This window comes from Typopeltis vanoorti, chromosome 5 (assembly GCF_054136105.1).
Source record: "Typopeltis vanoorti isolate ZY-2024b chromosome 5, IOZ_Tvanoo_1.0, whole genome shotgun sequence".
Lineage (NCBI taxonomy): Eukaryota > Metazoa > Arthropoda > Arachnida > Uropygi > Thelyphonidae > Typopeltis > Typopeltis vanoorti.
This window is the reverse complement of record NC_143553.1, coordinates 75663024-75688413: the sequence shown is the minus strand read 5'-3', so window position 1 is coordinate 75688413 and position 25390 is coordinate 75663024. Positions and strand designations below refer to the sequence as shown.

General features: G+C 37.1%; 1 protein-coding gene across 3 annotated transcripts in view; it reads left to right on the top strand.

Annotated features, from left to right (window-relative positions):
- Positions 1 to 25390, top strand: part of LOC150106547 (mannan-binding lectin serine protease 1-like) — a 320574-nt gene that overhangs the window by 229145 nt on the left and 66039 nt on the right. For all 3 annotated transcript variants that reach the window (XM_090393193.1, XM_090393192.1, XM_090393194.1), the window contains one exon: positions 12666 to 12810. In XM_090393193.1, the coding sequence (XP_090249319.1) occupies positions 12666 to 12810 (145 nt within the window). The remainder of the gene's footprint in view (positions 1 to 12665; positions 12811 to 25390) is intronic.

Below are 25390 nucleotides of genomic sequence, written 5' to 3'. Positions count from 1 at the left end.
TATTATTGAAGATTTGCAAACGGAATATTCAACAAGATTTGTGGATTTTCATAAAAACTTTCATCGAAATGCGATTATTTTTGAACCCTTTTAATGTTGACATTGATTACGTACCAAACCAACTACAGATGGAAGTTTTGGAATTACAACACAATGAAACATTAAAGAATGCATTTTCGTTAAGGAGTGCTCTTATTTCAGTAATTTGCATGTTACATAATGATGTAACAAGAGCTGTTGATGAAGGGAAGGCATATACTGCTTTTTAATTTATTTATTTTTATTTTACAAAGGAATTAGACAGAGTGCCACACATACAAGCTGATATTTAAGTTACGGCCTTCAGGTTTAGATATTAGGTTAATGAACTGGATGATAGTCGCATATGGAAGCACATACATTTGCAAACAAGCATTTTCTGCCATGAGTTTTAGAAAAAAATAAATTTTCTTCTCGACTAACTGATGAACATTTGCATGCTTCAATTCGAATTTACACATCAGGTTATAAAGTGGATATAGATAATTTAGCTAAGGGAAAACAATCACAAAAGACACATTAAGAAGGGACACATACTGTGATGCATAAACTATATTACTTTGTTTTTACGTGATAATTTTTCATTGAGTTTCATTTTCATGCTTGTTTCTTATCTCGTACTTCAAATGTTTCTGTATTTCTTAAGACTGATATAATAAAAATTTATAATTTAAATTTTTTTTCACTCACTATTTTCTCTTAGTTAAACACTTGTGGCCCAATTATTAAAAATAAAAGTTGAATATGGCCTGCGAGTCTGAAAAGGTTGCTGATCCCTGGCTTAAAGAGTATGTAATTAAGTTTTATCTACAATGATTTGTTTCTTATTAGTGCTCAACATGACCGCCATCTTGTGTGATGCATGTAAGTATGCGATTTTTGAAGTTCCGGAATGCAGTGAGTAGTTGCTGAGCAGTGACTGCATTGACTACGTTTGTAATTTTAGTTTTAAGGTCATCAAGAGAAGCAGGTTTTGAAGCATGCATGACTGTTTTGATGTGACCCTATAAGAAAAAAGTCTAACAGAGTCAGGTCACTGAGGTGGCCATATAAGAGCACTTCCTCTACCGATCCACCTGTCTGCGAAAGTGTCATCCAGAAACTTTTGTACCTGTGTCACATAGTGACAGGGTGCTCCATCCTGTTGGAAATGGTTTTATTCATAAGATTTAATCTCTTTAATTCAGGAATAAAAAAATTCTGAAGCATTGCTAAATAAGATTCACCTCTGACAGTGGTCTCATTGAAAAAGAATGGAACGATAATGCAATGCCCTTAACCGCACGGCAAATGTTATGCTGTTAGGAGGTGTCTCTTTCATGTTGCCACATTTCCTCAGGCTTCTCTGTACCCCAAATATGGCAATTGTGATGGTTTACTTTCCTACTTATGTGGAATGTTGCTTCATCTGAAAAAGTCGACATGTCAATAACATCTGTGTCATTTTCCATTTCATCAGCTGACAGAAATCCAACCTGGTATGATAATCCTCTTCTTGTATCATTTGAATAGTCATAATTTTGTAAGCATGTTTATGGAGTAGTCTGGTTAGAATTCTGTGTACTGTGGTTTTTGGTTCATTTAACTCAGCAGTAGCATTGCACTGATTTCTTAGGACTCTTGTCAAATACTCTTCCGACTTCTACCACATCTGCTTCCCTTGATGAAAGGTTCCCTGATCTGGGTTTGTTATGAATTGATCCAGTTTCTTTTAATTTTTTAATCATGTTATTAATTAAATTTCTGTAGGGGAGCCTCCTTGTTATAATGAGCAGAGAATTTTCTTCTTACTGCTGCTATGGACTTGAGTTCAGCAAGCCACAGGATGCATTGACTTTTTCTTAACATTTGGTATTTCTTTCTTACCAACTACAGAAAGAAAGAAATGCTGTAAAAACATAATAATAATAATAATAATAATAATAATAATAAATATATTATTGCTGTTTGGTGTTATTGTTGTTATTACAGTATCCTCCATGGAGACAGCAAACGAGATTAGCCCTGCAAGCCAAAGAAAACCATTAGGACTTCTTTCATTGTGTGTTAGGACAAGAAATAATTGGGGAAGAATGATGCTGTCAGATGAAAATGGGAGAGCCAAGAGTGACCAGTGCATTGACTTAGTGGAGTTGTTTAATGATCACTTTATTGGAATATTTTATTTGGTAAAAGTAGGTTTTATTACTAGAGAGAGAGAGAGATATGGTTCAAGGTTTAGAAGTGCAAGGAGAATGTGTTTCTAATACTAAGTGATCTGGATATCAATAAGGTAGTGGGACTGGATGGAATTTTGCTATGTTTTAAGAGAATGTGCCAGGGAACTGACAGCTTTACTGACCAGGTGTTTCAGTGAAAGTCTGGCTTTGGGAAATATGTCCAAGAAAGTGGAAGGAGGGTAATATAGTGCCATAGCATAGGTGTCAAATTATAGTAGACCAGTTTGTATTTCTTCTGTAGTTGGTAAGATTTTATAGAAAACTATTGAGAGTTTTACAGCATTAGGTAGATGAAGGTAATGTTATCAGTGGGGTCAACATAGATGTGTTAAGGAGTGCTCTTGTTTCAGTAATTTGCATGTTACATAATAATGTAACAAGAGTTGTTGATGAAGGGAAGGCATATACTTCCTTTTAATTAATTTATTTTTATTTTACAAAGGAATTAGAGTGCCACACATGTAAGCTGATATTTAAGTTATGGCATGCGGGGTTTAGATATTATGTTAGTGAACTGGATTGGACTGGCTGTGTAACAGATACTTGACAGTTGTGTATGAAGGAGCTGTGTCAAAGAAGCAGGTCACAAGTGAGATACCACAGTACTAAGACCACTATGTCAGTGACATTATCAATGGATTGTAGGGAGATATTCAATTGTTTGCAGATATGTGAAGCTGGAAAGGATTATTAGTAAGAGTACTGATGCTGTGGCTCTTTAAAAGGATTTGAATAATTTTGACATATGGGTAAAGGAATGGGGATATCAGTTTAATGAAACTAAATGTAAGGTCTTGAAATTTTGCCTCTCCCACTCTGTTCACCAGAGTGGGAGAGGCAAAGGATCTTACAGTGATGATGGATAGAAATTTGTAGTTTAAAGGACATATTTTTCAGGTGGTCAAGGTAATCCAGATAATCACTGTAATATTGAGAGGAATATTGACTAGCAGAGATAGACCAGTGGCGATTCAATTGTGCAAAGTGTTTATCAGATCACATTTGAATTACTGTGTTCAGATCTGGTTAATGGGATTTGAAGAGGATAAATTAACCTTGAAGGAGAGTGCAGAGGTGGATAACAAAAATTATATGAGGACTGTATGATGTTAGTTATGAGGTCAGACTGAGGATACAGGGAACTGCAGAATTTGATGAATAGAAGATGAAGTGGTGATATGATTGAGACATTTAAAACTGTTGAGAGATAGTTATAGGATTGACACTGGGGAGATATTTTGTATGGAATAACAAGGGGGAAGGAGCAAGGACAGTGGACCATTGCTGACTATTTTTGCATAGAGGGTGGTTGGACTGTGGAATACATTGCTTGATAGGGTGGAGAGTGCAAAGAATTGAAAGAGTTTAAAGAGTGGTATGATAGACTTTGTGTTGCCAGGACTTCTATGTGGTCACAGGCCTTCCATAATGAGGCCTCTGACTGCATGGAAGCCTTAAGCAATAAAAATATTACTTTTGGCAAACCCAAATCACTAGACAAGATGAGATGGAACTTCCTGAGATTGCTCGCATTTTAAATTTCTCTAGACAGACATAACCATATTACAAATATTGCCACTTCAGCATCCAAAATGTTAGGTTTTTTCCTCTTTCATTCAAGGCATTATGTTACCTCTGAACTATATAAAATTCCAATACAAAATTAATAACGGAAAAAACTCACGTACAAAGATTATTTAATAGTATAATTTTTGCCTGTGTGTCATAGGCATCTTCAGTACATTAAGCTCAAATTAAACAATAACTGACAATTCCAAAAAGCGCCACCTAAGCAGCTGTTGTAAGATAACTAAAAAGGTCAAAAACTTTCCTAAAAAAAATAAAAAATAATAAAAAATAAATACAATAAAAAAAAGGTCAATAAAGGAAAGTTATTGACCTTTTTAGTTATCTTACAACAGCTACTTAGGTGGCGCTTTTTGGAATTGTCAGTTATTGTTTAATTTGAGCGTAATGTACTGAAGATGCCTGTTACACACAGGTGAAAATTATACTATTAAATAATCTTTGTACACGAGTTTTTTCCATTATTAATTTTGTATCGATATGTCTACTCACGGTATACCACTTTTAAAACTTATATAAAATTCCATAAACTATGGAATACTTTTTTTCACATTTGGGGTAATTCTTCTAAGAGCTTCCTAAAAATGCTTGTCTCAGTACAGAAAAGAGCAATTAACTTGATTTAATGACTCATCTTTTACCAATTCACTCTGCTCTCTTTAAAAGACATTCTGTTTTGCTGTTTGTATTTTCTGCAGATTTTTTCATGGTGAATGTTTATAAGAATTAGTACAGATAATTCTCCCTTCCCCACACTCTCTTCTAAATCTGTTAAAAGTGCAACAGCTATTCAACACTCCCTTCTGTTGTGTCAGAAAAAGGGCTGACTCACTATCCGTAAGCCAATTTGTTTCCGACCCAACACAGAGACAATGAAAACCTAAGGATAAGGACATGCTTATATTTCCAGGAACAGAGCTAAGGAAGTACTGTATATATATATATATATATATGTATATATATATATATATATATATATATATATATATATATATATATATATATATATATATATATATATATAGGATGTAACTGAGTCTATTAGAGAGCAAAAGGAAAGGGTGAAAGAAATGATTGTTGTGCAGGTACGAATGATTTGAAAGGAGACAAAATGGAAATGATAGAAGACCTGAATGAATTGTTTGAGGCAGCAAAAGAAAAGAGTGAGAGAGTTAGAATGATTAGTCTTCTGTCACGGTATGACAGTGAAATGTTTAAAAGGAGGACCATAATTGCAAATGACTTTATGCATGGGTTATGTATGACGAGTGGTGTGGAATTTGTGGACGTGTGGAGTGAGTTCGATGGGCGAAAGGATCTATATAAGATGGATGGCTTGCATTTGAATGGTTACAGTGTAAGAAGACTTGAGAAAGTGTTGCTGAATGTGGTGGATGTGCAAATTCAGGGAAACTAGATTTATTAAGGGGGGGGGAGTAGATATACAGTCCTTAGGGAGGCATTTGAATGTAAGAATGAATATAATATGCCCGAGCAAATAAGGACAACAAATCAGAGTGGGATAGTTAATATAAGGCATCAAGGTAGGGTTGGGGCTAATTGGGGTCTTAAATTCATGTACACTAATGCTAGGAGTATTAGGAACAAGAAGGAAGAATTTTTGGCCATGGTTGGCACTTCCAGACCACAGGTTATTGGTATTAGTGAAAAAATGGCTGACTGTACATGATATAGCTAGTGGGATTGAATGTGATGGGTATAGTGTGTTCAGGAATCACAGGGAGAATAAAATGGGGGGAGGAGTATTGTTGATGATAGCTGATGAGCTCCAGCCAAGGAGAATAGAAGTTGAATTGCAGGATAGAGAAAAGAGCACATTTGAGGCCATTTGGTGTGAGATTGTGGCTAGCAGAACTAAATATACAATTGGGTGCTGCTATAGACCAGGTGATGGAAAAGATGGTGGTGACAGTATGCACAAGCAAATAGAAGAAATGAGTGGAAGGAGGGTGATTATTATGGGAGATTTCAACTATGGTCGCATTGATTGGAGTGAGGAGAGGACACACGGGAGGAAGGAATTGGATTTTATGCGGTTATTAAGGGATAACTATCTGTGACAGCATGTAATGGAAAATACTAGGGGTCAGAGAGTGCTTGACCTAGTAATTACATCTGAGGATTTGGCTGTAACAAATATGACCACATTGCCACCAATCGGTGAGAGTGATCATAGGGTCTTGACTTAGGAGGTGGCTAAAGGTGTAGAATTTTCAATTAAGACAGGGTACATGTGGAATTATCGGGCTGGAAAGTATGACAAGCTTAGGAGTTTGATTAGTTCAGTGCCATGGCATGTACAACTGCAAGAACTAGAAGTCGATAGGGCATGGGAGGTATTTAAGAAGTGTTTGCATGAAGCAGTGGCTGACTGTATACCTAGAGTCCGAATAATAAATCAACTAGGGGTTAAATGGATGAATAACACCATTAAGCTTGAGCTGCTAAAAAAGAAACAACTATGGAGGGAATTTAAGGAGAAAGGTGACTGGCAGGTACACGAACAGTATAAAGCGCAGGCCAGAAGGGTAACGAGTGTGTTAAGAAAAGCAAAAAAGGATTACGAAAGAACATTGGCCATGCAGGCTACAGAGAATCCTAAACAGTTTTTTAGATATGTAGCAAGTAAAAGGAAAAATGTACATGGCAAAATTAAAGAAAATTAAAGAATGCCGATGGTAGGGAGGTAACTGAATCAGTTGATATAGTTGAGTTACTGAGTGAGCACTTTGCAAGAATATATCATCCAGGTGGTGACATTGCAGAAACGAATGTACCAGTAGATTATACGGGAATTGTGGTGAATGAAGTGGAGGTGAGTAGTCTATTGCATAACCTCAAAGTCAATACATCTGTGGGATTGGATGGTATATAAGCTCGTGTTGTACGAGAAGCAGCTAAAGAACTGTCAGTACCCCTGACCATTTTGTTTAATTTGAGTCTCGGGTCTGGGTTAGTCCCGAGGGGGTGGAAAGAGGGGAAAATAGTTCCACTGCATAAAGATGGTTCCAAGACTGCTGTTGTAAATTACCGACCGATTAGCATATCAAGAATCATTGTCAAAGTCTTAGAGAAATTAGTCAAGAAAAGAATACAGGATTGGATAGATAAAAATGGGATATTGTATGGGGGACAACATGGTTTTGTGAAGGGTAGATCATGCCTCAGTAACTTGCTCACGTTTTATAACACAGTGACGGCTGAACTGGATAGGGGTAATGGATTTACAGTAATACTACTGGACCTTGCCAAGGCTTTTGATAGGATACCACATAGAACCCTAATCAGTAAACTGGAGCAGATGGGGATAGATATAGGGTTGGTGAGATGGATAGGAGGGTGGTTTAAGGAGAGATACCAGAGAGTGGTTTATTCAGGAGTGGAGTCTAAAAGACGGCTTGTGACTAGTGGAGTGCCACAGGGCTCTGTTCTTGGACCACTGCTTTTCAATTTGTTCATCAATGATATAGGAAAGGATTTGAGAGGAAGTGTTCACTTGTTTGCTAATGAAGCAAAGTTGGGTAGAGCAATTATAAGTGCACAGGATGTCAAAATTTTACAGGATGATTTGGATAGTTTGGAGGACTGGGCTAGGAAAAATGGATGTCAATTTAATGTGCCAAAGTGTAAGGTTATGCACTTTGGGGTGAAATGAATAGCAGCAGTATATCGCATTGGTGGAACCATACTCCAGGAGATTGATGAGGCCAGGGATTTGGGAGTGTTGGTGGATAGGAAATTGAAGTTTAGGGGGCACATTGCAAGAGTGACTAAAACAGCTCACCAAATCACTTGGCTTCTGAAAAATACTTTAACATGCAGAGACAAACAAGTTGTTGTTCCTCTGTATCGAGCCTTGATAAGAGCCCATCTGGACTACTGTGCCCAGTTATGGGCACCAGGGTTTCTTCATGATGGGGAGGAAGTGGAGAGGATCCAGAGACGAGTGACCAAGATGATAGCAGGTCTGTGGAATGAACCCTATGAGAATAGGTTGAAGATTTGTGGGTTGCAGAAATTGGTCTATAGGCGAAGGAGGGGTGATATGATTGAGACATTCAAATTACTGAAGGGTTTCTATAAGATTGATCTAGAAGATATTTTTGAAAATATGACTGGTGGTAGGAGGACTAGGGGCCATGAATGGATGCTGGCAAGAGTGTGGTCGACAAGGGTGTTAGAGCTAGGTTTTTTACTTGGAGAGTAGTGAATGAGTGGAATAAGCTTCCAGAGTCTGTTGTGGGTGCTACGACCGTGAATGAGTTCAAGGCAAGGTAAGATAGATACTGTGTGAATGTCGAATAGTTGTTCTTGACATGATGTTAGGGCCTCCCTCGATGAGTCTGTCGACTCCTTGGAATTGCCCGGAACAATAATAATAATAATAATAATAATATATTCACTCAAAGGTATATCAACTCGACTGAGATTATTAACATTAAATAAGCTAAGTAAATCTGTGTTTAGAACTAATATTGTCCTTGTAAAATAAGCAAAGGAAAACTGTGTTTCAGGACCTATTGAAAAATACAATGGACTACCAGAGGTTCAGGCAAATTCTCACCTCACAATTTTCCAAGACAAAAAACATGGGACCAACCCTCTGGAAGCTCCAAGGAATAAAACAGAAAGAAAAGGAAAGCGTCCCCGAATACTATAACAGGTTACTCACATTTGCTAATACACTGAGTGTACCTGAGGATGAGAAACACCATTTGGACTGGACTGTGTTCCAACTTTTCAGAGTAGGCCTAAGACAAGAACTAAGAGAGGCAGCATTTGCAAAGGGGGATATCTAACTTAAAAGAATGCCATGATGCCGTTATAGAAAGAGAACAGCTGCTTGGGGACATCTGCCCCGCAGCCTCTGTAAGCCACATAAATGTTGTGAAGGATAGTAAAGGAGATAATATGAGCCCAAGTCAAACAAGGGAGGGAAGAGAAAAAGAAATAGAGAAATGTCAGAAAGTGCAGGAAAGTGTTGAAAGAAGCAAAAACGAATCAGTCTGTAATGTCGCTATTGACGCCTGTAACTTTAGTGAAGTTCACTCCTTGGTCAGACAGGAGGTAGAAAAGTTACAACAGCTGCTCATAGAATGACTTGACTTAGTAATCAGTCAGTTAGCGATAAATCCTTCCAATGGTCAGAGTTCTCAAATGGTTCAGGAAGAAAAGGTAACTAATCTCATTCATCGGGAAGTAGAAAAATTGCAACAGCTTGTGCTCGATAGAATAGACTCCCTGATGGAAAGGTTAACGAAAATATCTGCAAAAAGTGGATCGAACTTTCCTTTGTCTTTGGACGGAGAGGTTAGACAAGGTTTCCGCCGAGAGATTCCTAGGTGCTACAGATGTGACAAATTAGGGCACATTGCTCGCGACTGCTTTACTGCACCAGGAACCTCAAGAGCCAGGTATCAACCTGAAACTACATCTCACATTTGTGCCAAACCAAATGAAAAGGGAGGGAGAAAATTCACTGGGATGACCATAAAACAAGGATATGCAGAAGGAATATTAATGCACTCTTAGACACCGGCTCTCAGGTTTCTATAATATCTGAGAACTGCCTCAGGGAACTGGGTACCTGTGTGAACATAAGAACTATGAGATTGAGGAAATCCATTAGACTCTTAGGGATATCCCCCTCCATGGCTCATGCCCAAAAGCATGTGAGGTTCAAAGTAGAATTGATAGGATTAGGCTTATATGCCTGGCATAACTTCCTAGTTCTACCCAAGAGCTCACTCTCTCACTTGGAGATGATTTTAGGTGAGGACTTCCTAAAGAAACATGGATTCTCATGTGACTATCCCAAAGTGAGCATTCAGTTCCGAGGAAGAAAGGATAACAGAACAAAGAATCAGAAGTTCGAATGCCAATGAAAGGAGGACAAACCCTTGCTCAGCGAGACTCAATGCAGGAAGGAAGCAGAACTGAAGAAAGGAAGGGAAGACCCCATGACTGACACTCAGTCTAAGATTGATACCATTACAGTTGAGAGAGCAGATAGCAATTTGGTCACAGGTGAAGGGCAAAGCAAGGAGATAGAAAAGGATAATTTGGCTAAAAGTAAGAGCACACATCTGAGTGAGCAGCATGTGCGGACCAAAACCCCACACACATATCATGTTACTGCCGAGGATCAAGGCACATTGGAAAGACCACCCCACCGAGGAAAACTGAGGACTAAAATTTTCTTGGGGAGAGATTCTTGTTATAGAGAGAAAGGGGGGATGAAAAGTAAGAAACAAAGAAATTTTTTGTGTAACTCTGTTAAGAAAAAAATTTAATTATGGGGGGGCCTTTGTTGTGTCGAAAAAAGGGCTGACTCACTATCCATAAGCCAATTTGTTTCCGACCCAACACAGAGACAATGAAAACCTAAGGATAAAGACATGCTTATACTTCCAGGAACAAGGCTAAGGAAGTACTGTATATATATTCACTCAAAGGTATATCAACTCGACTGAGATTATTAACATTAAATAAGATAAGGAAATCTGTGTTTAGAACTAATATTGTCTTTGTAAAATAAGCAAAGGAAAACTGTTTCAGGATCAAAATTATTGTTTTTAAATGTGCTTAAGAGATCCATGTTTTAGAACCTTGTTAAAACAGTTCAGGTGACCAATCGGCCGTGGCAAAGTATATGACGTAGTCAACGAGAGAGGGCGCTCGCAAGGGTGATATAAGGCGCAGTGCGAGACTGAAACGCTCTCTTGGTTTCTGTTCCTGTGTTCTCGTCCAAGCCTGGATAGCTGAGGAAGCTTGTCGTCGGTGCCCAGCAACAATCTCCAGGTTGCTGTTGTAACCGTGTCGAATAAAGCTACCTAAGGAATGAAGTCAGAATTTCAATAAGGAGCCATTGGTGAACCACGGCAATGTAAAGCCAGTGAAGGGCAACTGTCGAAGAAAGCATAAGTAAGTCACCGAGGCCATAGAAACACGTGGCTTGGGAATATGGAAGTCCTGCCATATCGGAAGTGAAAGCGTGGGGGGGAAGTCAAGGAAACCCCATAAAAAAGGACAAGATGGTAATGTACAACCCTTACATATATATTCTAGAATTGTAAACTAAAAATAAAGAAAAGGAGCCAAGGCTTTGAGGAGCTCCATACATTATCTTACCCATAGTGCCTCAATGACTGTTTGGACTAATTGTCTGTGTCAAGTAAGCCGGTGCCATTCCAAGCTTGTACCGAGGAGGGAACCTAACTTTTGGACTGTTTGTCAGAAAGAAGTTATTTGCTGTAGTGTTAGATGTTAGCCTGATCTTCACTTAAAATGTGGGGCATAGAGACTTTGCAGAATTGAAATTTGTTTTCCATGTTAAAATATAAGTTAGAAAGAGTTTGGTATGCCACATATAAAGTTTATATCTAATTGTGCTTAGAAAATGAGCATTAAGTAACCCTGTACGGATAAGTCGAGTCTGAGCTTAATCATAAGACTGAGAAATATCATTGAATTACTTAAGCATAAAGATTGAAATTTTGGATATCTTAATCTAAAGAAGGGGGGGGGGAGTTCAGACTCTCAATTTAGTTCAAAGAAGGTAACTCAGCATTGATAATTTTACTTAAAGTGTATCTTGAATGATTATACAAAAGTGTATCCATACTAGTGTTTTAATAAATGTATTCTTTTATATCAAAGTTCTTGAGTTCTGTTCCTCTGAGACTGAGTTACCCCTTATAAAAACTTTCAGACCTGTGTGAGTAAGGGAGGGGAAACAGTTCATGTAAGAAAGAAGGGAGGGAACCACGACTACACATCATGTGATCCCTATGTCAATCGATGTTAACTATTTGAATATCAGAAATTAGTTGCCGGCTGGCGCAGTCGTTCTAAAAAATAAATTTGTCGACAACGAAATCTCTGATACATATGGGAGATAAATAAAGCATAGAATTTAAGGAACGATAAGAGAGAAGGTAAAAGAAATAACATAAGAAGAGGACACGAAGACATAACACTTCACTGTTCACCTCCAAACCAACATAAAAAAACTACTGCCCTCTACTGCCGTCTTTTGGAACAGTCTTGCCTATGTATTTCCTTATGCTTATTCTTATGTATTTACTCAAGTGTACAATCTACAGGTCTTCAAATCAAATGCTAACAAGTTTCTTCTTACCTTTCTTTCTATCCATTGTATACTAATCTACTATAAGTTGAGCACTTCTTGTGGATGGGACTACTTTAAAAAGTTAAAACGCTGATTATATATGTACATCTTTTATAGCCATATGAAATTATAAGGCTTATAATTTCATATGGCTTATAATCCAAACATCGATATTGGTTGCATGTAGTATACATTCGATTAATAATAAAAATGCCATTTTTTTAAATTAATAATATTAATAAGGCATAAGAGTTGTGGTATATGGCTAATTTAGTTGCTTAAGAATAATAAAATATAAATTAAACTTGTCAAGAAATTATATTCTTCTTTAATCCTTTATCTAAGTTTAAGCAACCAAGTCTGCATGTGAAGTATTATTATTATTATTATTATTATTATTATGTGACACCTTCCAAGGAGTCCAATGACTCATCGTGAAAGAGCCCACTACTTCACTCTCCTCTACTTAATCCTCTATCCAACAATTAGGCTACTTGTATATAATTAGGCTATAAGTAGCCTACAGAAGATACTTCAGATTCAAACTTGATTTGGTTACACTTGAATAAAGCATTAAACAAGAAATAATTTCTTGACAAGTTTAATTTAATTTGTAACCAAGTGAAAAAGCTTTCTAAATAAAATATAAAAATAATTCATATCTGTAGAATCAACTAAGTTTCCTGATAGAGATCAAACCCATTCACCTGCTTCTGATTTTCTTGAGTTTCCTCAAGATGCTGTTGTAGTTCCTGAAGGGATGCATATTCTTCAGTGTATGCCTAAAAATGAAAGTAGTGTTGAAATTCAGTGGTGAGTAATTGATCATTCTAGATAGTTTGGATAGAAAATTTTTTATTTAATTTAATGAATATCTTTTAAAGGCTTGAAGCAATAATATTAAGCTTAAGCAGAAAAATGCTGAAGATGCATTGCATTTTGGTCATCTATACATGCTGTAACAACAAATAATATCACTAAATTAAATTTACTAAATGACTAGTTTTGTCAGTACTTCAATGCTAACACTTAGCATTTACAAAATACTCTTTATATGTAACAAATATATAAACAAACTAAAAGGCACAGTGAAGACATAAGACTACTGAATAACAGTATAGCATGCAAATATGGATAAATATTGACTGGTTGACTGAGTGGAAGTGGATAACAAACCTGCTCTTCATTAGGATGTGGATTTGAACCCCACCATGACCACAGATGTTTGTGGACGACTTTATGTGGATGAAACCACTCTCCTGCTTATTGAAGGCATAAAGTGACTTTGAAAAACTTCTATAGTTTGTCTCTAGAGCAGGATTTTTAGATTATGCAAAATTAGAAATAAAAAATATTTTAAAAAAATTACATTTAAAAACCTTACCCTATGCATATGTTTTATAGATTTACAACCTTTCTGGAGTTGAGAGTCACATAAAAAAAAAAATAATAAAAATAAAAACTAGCTCTGTTAATTTGTAGTGACTTTGGAATGCATATATCTTCTGCAGAGTCCTTTAGAAGGTTCTCATATTTTATATTTTGTTTTCTCACAGTGGTCGTAGGCAAACATTTTATAGTTTTTTACAATAGCATGTGCAAGCAAGGCTGAAATTTTTTTAAAGGAATCTGATGCAAGATTTATGTTCTTTACTTCTGACAGCTACTATTCTACAGCCCAGTCATGAAATTACTTTACGCACAAATTTTATTTGCTTACACTTGGATAAAGGATGAAACCAAGAATATAATTTCTTGGCATCTTTAATTCATACTATTCTGCTAGTGTATCCAAAAGAAGTAACATTATAACTGAAAGGGATTCTATACAACCAAATAAATTATTATTATTATTATATGAGCACCTCCATGGAGTGCAAGACTCATTGCAGAAGATCCAATCTATCCACATAATCTATTATATTCTTGAATCCATTAACAGACAGAGCACTCAAAACTGACTCTGGCAACCCATTCCATTCATTCACAATCCCTCCAAGTAAAAAATCTAGTCCTCACACCCCTACTAACCACACCTTTATTCAACTTCCAGGGATGACACTTTGTTCTGGTCCCTCTAGCCAAGTGCTGACACATTTCCCCTGCATCAATTCTATAAATCTCTTTAAGCAACTTAAATGTTTCTATCATATCCCCTGTTTTCTCCTATTAACCAACTTCTGCAATCCACACAATCTCAATCTATCCTCATTGGGAACATTCCACAGGCCACTCACCATCTTGGTCATTTGCCTCTGAATCCTTTCCACCACTTCTGCATCCCTAAGAAACCCAGGGGACCAGACTTGAGCACGGTAATCCAGATGTGAGCATATCAAGGCCTTATAAAGAAGAAAAACAACTTCCTTATCTCTACATGTTATTGTGTTCTTCAATAGCCAAGTAATCTTATCAGTACCTTAGCAATATGTCCTCTGAACTTTAACTCTCTGTCTACCCCCCCCCCCCCCAAATCTCTAGTTTCATCTATATGTTGGAGTACAGTGCCATCAGTATGATACACGACTTGTAATCTATTTATCCCAAAATGCATAACTTTTACATTTCTCGACATTAAACTGACATCTTATTTAAATCATCCTACAAATTCTCCACCATGCCTTGATTAACTCTTACTCTACTTACTTTTGCATCATCAGCAAACAAGTAATTTTTCCTTTATCATTTATGTACAAATTAAACAGCAATGGTCCAAGCACCGAACCTTGGGTCACACCACTAGTCACCTGTTTTCACTTTGATTCTGCTCATCCATATGCCACTTTTTGATATCTGTCCAGAATCCATCCACCCACTTATCCACTTAACAAGTGTCATCCCCAATTTGTTCTAATTTGCATAACAGAGTTCCACGTGGTATTCTGTCAAATGCTTTTGCAAAATTCTGCAAAATCATCTTGTAGCAATTTCCTTTATCCAACTCAGTCTATTATAAAAAGTTAACAAATTACTAAGGCATGACTGACTTCACAAAGCCATATTGACCCTCATATAGTATCATATTTTTATTTACCAATTCTTGAATTCTCTCTTTGACCAATTTTTCTAGTACTTTTACCACCACACCTGAGATACTGATTGATCTATAATTTGCTACTGCAGTCTTTGAACCTCCCTTATGCAAGGGTATTATTTTGCTCCCTCTTTCCACTCCTTTGGAACTCTACCAGAGCTGAGATTTAAATTAAAGAGCCTAGTCAGAAGCATTGCCAGTTCCCTTGCACATTCCTGCAAAACCTTAGCTGATATTCCATCTTATCCCACAGCTGTATTTACATTGATATTCTGCAATATCCTAGGAACCTCTAATTCATCCACCTCTGTTCCCACATCAGTGTCTGGCACATATGTTAAAGCAGTAACCTCACTATGATGATATATCCTTGCAAAGTGGTCACTCATAACTCAATTATTTTATCTGCTTCTGTTTCCTCGTGACCATCATCACTCATTAAGGTTAATCTTCCATAGTAATTCTTCCTCTTACTTGCCACATATGAAAAGAACTCTTTGGGATTTCCTTTGGCCTGCTTGGCTAGATTGTTCTCATAATCTGATTTTGCCTTCCATGCCATGCTGGTCACCTTTCTCTTTATATGCTCTCCACAGCATTTTCTTCTGCTGTAGCTCATGCTTAATGATATTACTCATCCATCTAACTCCTATCTGATTAACCCTCTATACCCTAGGTTTGCAATTTAATATGGCTTCCCTTAACTATATCCTATTATTATTATTATTATTATTATTATTCAGGCCTCCATGGAGTCAAAAGACTCATCGTGGGAGGTCTTCCTAAGAACATAAAGTCTGTCAAGACTCATGTCAAGGGGAGGTTCCCACTAAGAAACAAAAAAACTATCATACCACTCCTTAAACTCATTGACTGTTCTCGCCCTCACCACTCTATCAGGCAATGCATTCCATGGCTCAACCACCCTCCATGCAAAGAAACCACTCTTCACAGTTTCCTTTCGTAACTTCCGGGGATGGCCTCTTGTCATCACTCCTTCCCGATGTTCAACCAAGTGAAAGAACTCCCCAGTGTCAACCCTGTAACCACCTCTCAACAGTTTAAAAGTCTCAATCATATCACCTCTCCTTCTTCTATCCGCCAAACTCTGCAGTCCACATTCCCTCAGCTGATTCTCATAACTATCCTTGTACAGTCCTGAGACCATCTTTGTCATCCGTCTTTGTATCTTTTCCACACATAATTTATCCCCTTCAAATCCTGGGGACCAAATCTGAGAACAATAATCCAAGTGTGGTATGATCAGAGACTTATACAACGGAATGATAACCCTCTTATCTCTGCAGGTCAGTGTCCTTCTCATAATTGCAGCAATCCTCTGTGTTACCTTCACCACCTTTGCAATATGTCCCCTAAACTTCAGGTTTCTATCAATCATCAACCCCAGATCTCTTGTCTCCCCAACTTCCTCCAGTATAACTCCTCCCATAGAGTATGCAGCATCCCATCGATGTTTCCCAAACCTCAAGACCTTACATTTTGCTGCATTAAACTGACATCCCCCATTCATTTGCCCATCTATCTGGCTTATTCAACTCCTCTTGCAGGGCTACCACATCTGCACTCTTACTAATAATCCTTCCCAGCTTTGCATCATCTGCAAACAACTGCATATCCCCTTGCAATCCAATGGCAATGTCATTGATATAAAGGTTAAACAATATAGGTCCTAGTACTGAGCCCTGTGGGACCCCACTTGTAACCTTCTGTCTCCTTGAAACTGCTCCACCATACACAACTCTCTGATACCTATCAGACAGCCAATCCTGAATCCAGTTGACCAATCTGACATCCAGACCCATGTGTTGCAACTTAAATATCAGCTTATCATGTGGCACCCTGTCAAATGCCTTTGCTGAGTCTAAGAAAATTGCAGTATATGCCTTTCCCTCATCTAATGTTCTTGTAACTTTATTATAAAAGGCTAGCATATTGCTAATACAAGAGCACCCTTTCACAAGTCCATGTTGACTCTCTGAGATAACATTACCTTCATCTGCCCAATGCTGTATACAGTCCCTCACTACTTTCTCCAAGATCTTAACAACTACTGATGACACACAAACTGGCCTATAATTAGACACTTCCAGTCTGTTACCACCCTTATGCAATGGCACTATCTTACCTTCCTTCCATTCCGTGGGCACCTTTACCAAAGCCAGACTTTCATTGAAAAGCTTTTCAATGAAAGTCTGGCTTTTCATGGTAAAGGCACTGTCAGTTCCCTAGCACATTCTCTCAAAACTCGTGGTGAAATACCATCCAGTCCAAAAGCTTTATTGACATCCAGAGTTCTCAGTATCTGAAACACACTCTCCTCCTGTACCTCTAAACCTTGAACCTGCCCTATCCCTCTAGCATTAAAACTGACTCCTCCAGGATGAAATACTCCAATAAAGTGGTCATTGAACAATTCCACTATGTCCTCTGCATCAGTCACTCTATTCCCATTTTTATCCCACAATATCATTCTTCCACAGTCATTTCTCCTCCTACTGGCCACATAGCTAAAAAATTCCGTAGGATTTTCTTTGGATCTTAGGGCCAATCTCCTCTCATATTCCAGTTTTGCTTTCCTTACCACACTAGTCACTCTTCTGGCCTGTGTCTTATATTCTTCACGCATCCTCTCTTCACCTGTCTCCTTATGTCTCTTCCATAGCCTCTTTTTCACATGCAATTCCTGTTTAATATTGTTTGTCATCCACTTTACTCCAAATTGTGTCCTCTTCTTCACTCGTGGTATACAACTTACCATTGCTGATAACAAATATTCTTTCACAATTTCCCACACACTAACGATATCCCGGCCTTCCTATGCTTTACTAAGATTCTTACTCTACAGTGTTTTATGCCATGGCACAAATTATGAATATGACAAGCTTCTTACTAAGCTTGTCATAATCATCTGCCTTGTAGTTCCACATATACCCCTTTTTTCACAGAATATTCCTCATGTTTTACAATCTCCCAAGTCAATACCGCATGGTCACTTTCACCAGTTGGAGGCAATGTGGTCACCTTGGTTATGGATAGCTCTTCTGATCCTATGACCAGGTCCAATATACTCTCTCACTCCAAGTCACCTCCATCACATGCTGCCTTAAGTAATTATCTCTTATTATGTGTATAAATTCTGTTTCTTTCCTGCCATGTGATCATTCTTCCTTTCAGTCTATGTCTCCATAGTTGAAGTCCCCCATAATAATCATTCGATCTGTACCCATTGTACTGACTTGGTGATGCACGTCTTCCAGATCATCTGCGGGGCTCCCTGGCCTATAGTAACCATCAACTGTATATTTTATCTTACTGGCCTTGATATCACACCAGACTGCTTCAAATGAATAGCCACCCTCCTGCTTACCTCCTATTCTTTTTGGCTGCAATTCATCACTATATGATTTACATATGACTGACTATATATGAATGACTATATGATTTACACCTTAATGGAATAGCACTTGTTCTAAGTAACAGAATTGCAAAATCTCTAGATGGATATTGGCCCATAAATGACAAAATCATAACAGCCAAAATAGCTGCACAACCATTTATCTTGTATATAATCCAAGTGTATGCACCAACTCAAAACCACCCAGATGAAGAGTTGGAGTAGTGTCATGAAGACATCCAAACTGCAATCTCTAGTGCTAAGTCAGATGATATTATTATAATGATGGACAACCTAAATGAAAAGGTGGGTTCAGAAAAAATCTCATTTTGCACAGGAAACCAAGGGCTTGGAATTAGAAATGAAGGAGGTGAAACATTGATTCACTTCTGTGACATCGATGACCTAATAATTGCAACACATCATTTAATCATCCTCCCAGAAGACTATATACATGGAAAATCCCTGAGGATATCTATGTAAACCAGGCATGGGCAACCTTTCCTAGTTCGGGGGCCAAATTATCATTCTGTCTAGGGCCGGACCAAATTATTAAATAAAATAAATTAATATTAAATGAATTAAAACCAGTTGCTACTTCATATTTCATTTATTTATAATATAATGCTTTGGTATAAAGCTCTACATAAATTTTATAATATAATGAACGACATAACAATTTAATCTGAAGATTGGCCTTGTACTTCAACTATGAGGCTATCAATATTGACGTTAATATTACTTATCGCATAGAATTTTTGAGGTTTTCGTCTGTTATTCTTGTCCGAATTTTTGATTTATTGTATTTCATCCTCGAAAAAACTGTTCACACATATATGTGCTGCTGAAAAGACGAATGATTTTTCTTGTAAAGGCACATAAATTTGTATATTTTTCTTCCACCAAATAAAATTTATAAAAATCCATCAAAGCAATGTTGTTAAATTGTGATTTTAGCACTAAATCTGCCTGAAGCTCAATAAGTTCCATCTGTTAAGTTTTCTGGCACATTATTTACATCAGCATCCATCAGACAAGCAAATATAGTGAATGTGGAGTCTTTGTTTTTGAAGTCGGCAAACCTTGTATCGAATTGCTCTATTAGTGCCTTCAGTTCATCTCCATAACAATTATAAGGGATATTTTTATGAGTTGCTAGAGTAGGAAAATGATAACAATTTTTAGCTGTTATCTGACTTTCCAACAATCTTAGTTTATTACAAAAAGCTTTGACATGTCCATGCAGTTCATGAACCAATTGTCCTTGTTTTTACAATTTAAGATTTGGTTCGTTTAGGTATCCAGTGACATCTACAATGAATGCTAAATCACACACCCACTCATCATCTTTTACTTGGTTAATTGTGTTTCCTTTTATGTCCATAAAATCTGCAATGTCTTGTCTCAGATCATAAAATCGTTTTAACATTTTACCTTTACTTAACCACCTCACTTCACAATAATAAGACACATCTTCATAATCCAAAAATAGGTTCTGCCAAATACTCCTTAAATTGGTGGTGATTAAGTGCACATGACTTAATAAAGTAAATACTGGCTACTACAACTTCCATAACATTTGTGAATTTAATCGATTTTGCACACAGATTTTGTTGGTGAATAATGTAGTGAAAATTTGTTAAATTTTCTCGATGGATCTGTAGTTCTATTGCTCCTCCATGAACTATTCCAATAAATCCCTTCTGTGCACCAACCATTGCAGGGGCTCTATCAGTGCATATGCCAGATAGTGAACTTTTAAGCCCAAATCTCTCGAAGATTGTGTTGACTGTTTCAAATATATTTTCACCGGTAGTTGTTCCTTTTAACGGCCGAAGCGCCAATAATTCTTCTGTGATGTTGACATCCGTATCAACTCCTCGAATAAATATTGCTAGTTGTGCTGTATCGGAGGCATCGGTGCTGTCATCCAAAGCATGAAAATGCTTCCAATCTAGCAATCTTTTAAACTTTTTTTGATATCATCAGCCATAATTTCTATCCGTCTGACAACAGTACATCTCGACAAACGAATATTCTCAAAGTTTTTTTTCTTTTCAGGACATATTATACTTGCAACATCCAGCAGGCATTCTTTGATAAATTCTCCTTCACCAAATGACTTAGAATGCTTAGTGATTTTTTCGCTTAGCACAAAGCTGGCTTTGACAATGCTGTGGTGCTGCATCTTTGCTTGTTGAACATTTGCTGCTGGGTATCCAAGTTCATCTTCAACTTCTGTATTTCATATTTTCGTAGTTGTCCATCAATTTTTGGGTGATCCGCATGTCTCGAAGTAAAGTGTTTCTTCAAGTTGTATTCTTTGTTGATAGATACAGATTCGTTGCACAGCAAACATACAGGCAAACCTTTATTCAGAATAAAATAATAATCCTCTGTCCAGTTGTCTTGAAATTGACAATTCTTTGCATCTGCTTTTTCTTTTTTTTGCAGTAACCCCAGACATTGTCCCAAATTTATAAGCGATATTCAGAACTGTCAGACAAAACTGTCTTCTACATCTCAGGCACTGAACAGAACACAACATCAACACAGGCACCGAACAGAACATAATATCAATGCAGGCACTGAACAAAGCACATCATCATCACAAGTACCAAACTGACACTTTGTAACACGTTCACACATACCGCTAGTCAAAGTGAGAAAGAGACCTTGGTTGGAGAAAACATATTGTGTTTTGTGCAAGTCATATGACGTCAGCTTAATGTGAGTTAGTAGAACACACACCATGTTTTCTCCCACCATGAATCAGACAAACTCGCTGAAATAGATTAGGGCCGGATCTGGCCCGTGGGCAGATATGTCTTGTTATATCCCCGTTTTCTTGTTTTTAACTTTAATCTTTAATTTACTTTCCTTAACTTTACCTTTTGCAGTTAACATTATCTCTTATTCTCAGACTTCAGTTGCCGACAAATTTGTATTTATTAAAGACTGCGCCAGCCAGCAACTAAATTCTGATACACTATCTAAAATACTTAAAGAAAATTGTAGGGATCAAGATGTATGCAGTCGTGGTTCCTATTCTCATATCACTATTGGTTTCCCCTTTAAATGCAAGGTATGAAATTTTCCAAACGGTAATTCAAATCCACAGAAGGTATGACAAACTCAATTGATTATGTAAAAAGAAACACATTTATTATTTCACAAAGACAAGTATACATGTTATTTAAATTCTTAACCTTAAAAGAGTCTGGGTTCCCCTTACTTAATTAAACACATTTAAACTTCTGCACTATGATCTCTTACTGGGCATAAATTCCTTACTTCTGTACATATATCTATCCTCAGACTCTCACAATTAAGTTACCTGATAATATCATGCATGAAACATTACATATAAACATTAGACAATTCAATAAATCTGATATGTAATTCGCTAGGACAATAGTACTGATTTCTACTTAATTCTCTCCCCCAAAATGTCTGTTAACACTTAACTACTTTCTGAACGTGTGACATTACTTTTCTTAAATCACTTAAACAGTCCGGAGCTGGGCCTCCTGTTCGGCTGGAGTCTAATATGTTTTCTTCTTAACAGTAGACAAGAAGCATCCAAATTGCAGACTGTTCTTATGGCACAACACGTAAATAGCGTGTGTTATTAACTTCTGTTTCTTTACTCCACAGATACTTTAATCCTACATTAATATAAGAAAATCTTCGCTTACCGTTCTTGCTTTGACTAGGTATTCTGATCTGTTCACCGTACCTCCTCTGATGGCGGGCTTTGTTCCTTTGTTTTACACGAACCGAAAACACTCATGCACAGATCTGTACGCTGACGTGGATTTCATCAGCGGCTCTTTCTCCTTATGTGTTTGAACACATTGTAGTTGCAGCTTTGACCGATGTAACATGCATAGCAAGGGGAGATACTTGCTACACGTGGCGGCAAGCTCTACATAGCTCTCCTACGGGAAACTAGGTGCCGACGAACCTCGGAGACGAGACACAAGAGATCGGAGATAAGAGATAAGAGAATGATTCGAACTCCCGCCGAAACTTTTATACTTCGAAACAGCTCCCTCACTCAGCGGTGTCATCACGCATACGACAGCAGCCGATTGGCCGCCGTGGCTACGAACTGTCTTCACATGTCTTAAAACTTGTACTTAGCCTATACATATTTATTTGGTAATACTACATGACTTTCTACTTTAATTCATTCACAATTACTATCTTAATAAACATATGGGCTATCTTAACAGTGTTTAGAATTTATACATCTGAATATTTACATTTTCTTGGGACATTATACGGTACACTTCCCATCCGGGGCACAAGCATGTCCTTATCCCTTGCTTTTAAGGTAACTTAATGTTGGGTGGGAAAAAGGGATGACTCATCACTTTTTTCGACACAACAGTCTAATGTTATGCATTAAGGGAAGGACCACAACCCGTGGGTTGTGGCCCTTCCCTTAATGCAAAGTACCCATTCAGGAAAGTATGCAACTTCAATGGTGCAAAATGTAAGATTTTAAAATTTGGGAAACAAAGATGGGATGTAGAATTATTGGTGAAGATATATTGTTGGAGGTGGAGGAATTAAGCGATCTTGGGGTGATAGTTGATAAGGATCTGAAGTTTAGGGGACACATTGCCAAAATTGTGAGGACAACACAAAGAATTCCAGAAATGATGCAGGGGACACTGACTTGTAGAAGTAAGGAGATTCTTGTTCCGTTGTATAGGGCTTTGATTAGGCCACACATGGACTAATGTGCACAGATTTGGTCACCTAATTTTCAAAAGGATGAAGAGATGTTGGAAAGGGTACAGAGGTGATTGACTAAGGTAGTTTCTGATATCTGTAATGCCAAATATGAAGAAAGGTTGAGAAGATGCAATTTACAGAGTCTTGTTGATAGGAGGATGAGGGGGTGATATGATAGAGACCTACAAGTTAGTAAGGGGGTTGTTATAGGTTAATGTTGAAGGTTTTGCAGAAAATGGTGGGATGATCAGGAGAGAATCAGAGGTCATCCTTGGAAGCTGTATAATGAGGGTGTGAGCAGGGTAGTGAGAATCAGGTTTTTTGCATGCAGAGTTGTGAATGATTTGAATGCCTTGCCTAAGAGTGTGGTGCCTCTAGAGAATTTGAGTGTGTTGAAGGTGCGGTATGATGAGCTGTATGTATGACAAAAGGCCCTCCTAGATGAGTCTTTGACTCCATAGGGTCTTGAGATGATAGTAATAATAATTCTTGTTCAGATTTGGATGATGTTTCAGCATTTCACAGGTTTCTTTCAAATTTTCTTTCAAACCAGGTTTTGGTGGTAGGAATGCCTTTCCAGTCAATTCTGTGACATGTTTGGGGTGTGTGGTCTGACAGGCCTGTTTTACCATAGTGGAGGTATTTAATGTGGCATTTGTGTTCATCTTTTCTAACTGGGATCATGCATCCTGTTTCCCCTATGTAAGGTAGGTTACATGTACATTGAATTTTGTAAACCCCTGAGTGGGCAAAAGTATGGAAGAGGATCTTTGGAAGAGCTAAGGAAATTTCTTAATTTTGCAGTGGGTTTGAAGATTGTCTTAGTACTGCATTTAAGTAGTGTTCTATCTATTTTTTCCAAAATGCACCTAATGTATGGTATGCCTATGGCATTCTTGTAATCTTTTTTGCTTTTAATGGCATTTTTATGGAGGATCTTGTGAATTGTAAACCTTTTTTTGTTGTAGCGATTTTTTACAAATGTTTGGCTGATAATTCAAATTGTTGGTTTAGAGCCTGTTCATTGGAGCAAATTGTTATGGCTCTGTGCCTGAGGGTGTTGATGATCCCTAGGTTTTGTGTTGGAGTAATCTTTGAGTGGTGTGAATTTTTATGTATGTATATAGGTTTGTGGTAGATTGTAAAGGAGAGGCAGCTTGAGGGAAGACATGTGACACATGTATCTGGGAAGAGAGTTGTTGTTTTTGATTCTTGATGGTGAATTGGATATGTTTGTGTTGTTTGTTTGTAAAATGTTGAAACATCATCCAAACATGAACAAGAATGATGAATTAATTACTCCAAGAATATGGAGGATCCATCTTCAACCCATATAGCATCTAGAACAATCCCAAACAAAAGAAAATCTTAATATGAGAGGACTTTAGAAATTGTTTAATGTAGGTTTTTTTCCTCCACCAGAGGTCAGGCTAGGGTAAATGATTAACAAACATTTAGATTCATCTTACTTTTGTATAGTGTACTATCATGTAGTTTGTATCCTGTACATATGCATATATGGTTTCCTGATGACCTCAGTACAGAGGTTGAAATGTCAAATGTTATATGATAAGTAAAGTAATTATTCTAACATGTTTGTTGTGTCTCCATAAATTCTTCACTATGGATGCTTTTTTTATTGCACAAATATTTAAATATGCACAATGAACATTTTGAGTTGCATTCCAACATATCCTTTTAAAAAATCTTCAAAGTGCTATGTACATTTTTTTTTGTTTTCTATAGTGATTGTAATTTGTCATCTAGTAATTAATTTTTGTTATTTTTATGTATTTAATTAAATTCATAATTAAGAAAACTGAAAGTATCTTAAGATAATTACTCAAAGAAAGTTTAAGATAACTAAACAATGAAGGTTGAACATGAATAATCAATAATGACATTATAATGATAGTATTAATAATGATTCTGTTCACCGTACTATGCCATTAAGATTCAGTACAAAACTGCTGAGTACATTTTTTTAAACATCATTATACATAATATATCTATCAATGTACTTGTCTATTTTTTTCACTTTCATTTGCACTTTTTTTGCTCCTCTTTTTTTTTTGCTAACATTCTGCTGACATCCTCAAATCCACATCATGGAAAGCATTTATATTTCTGATTGGCCATATAAACAAATACTAGATGTATTCTAAACATGTATCACAATATTCTAAAGATGTATCTCA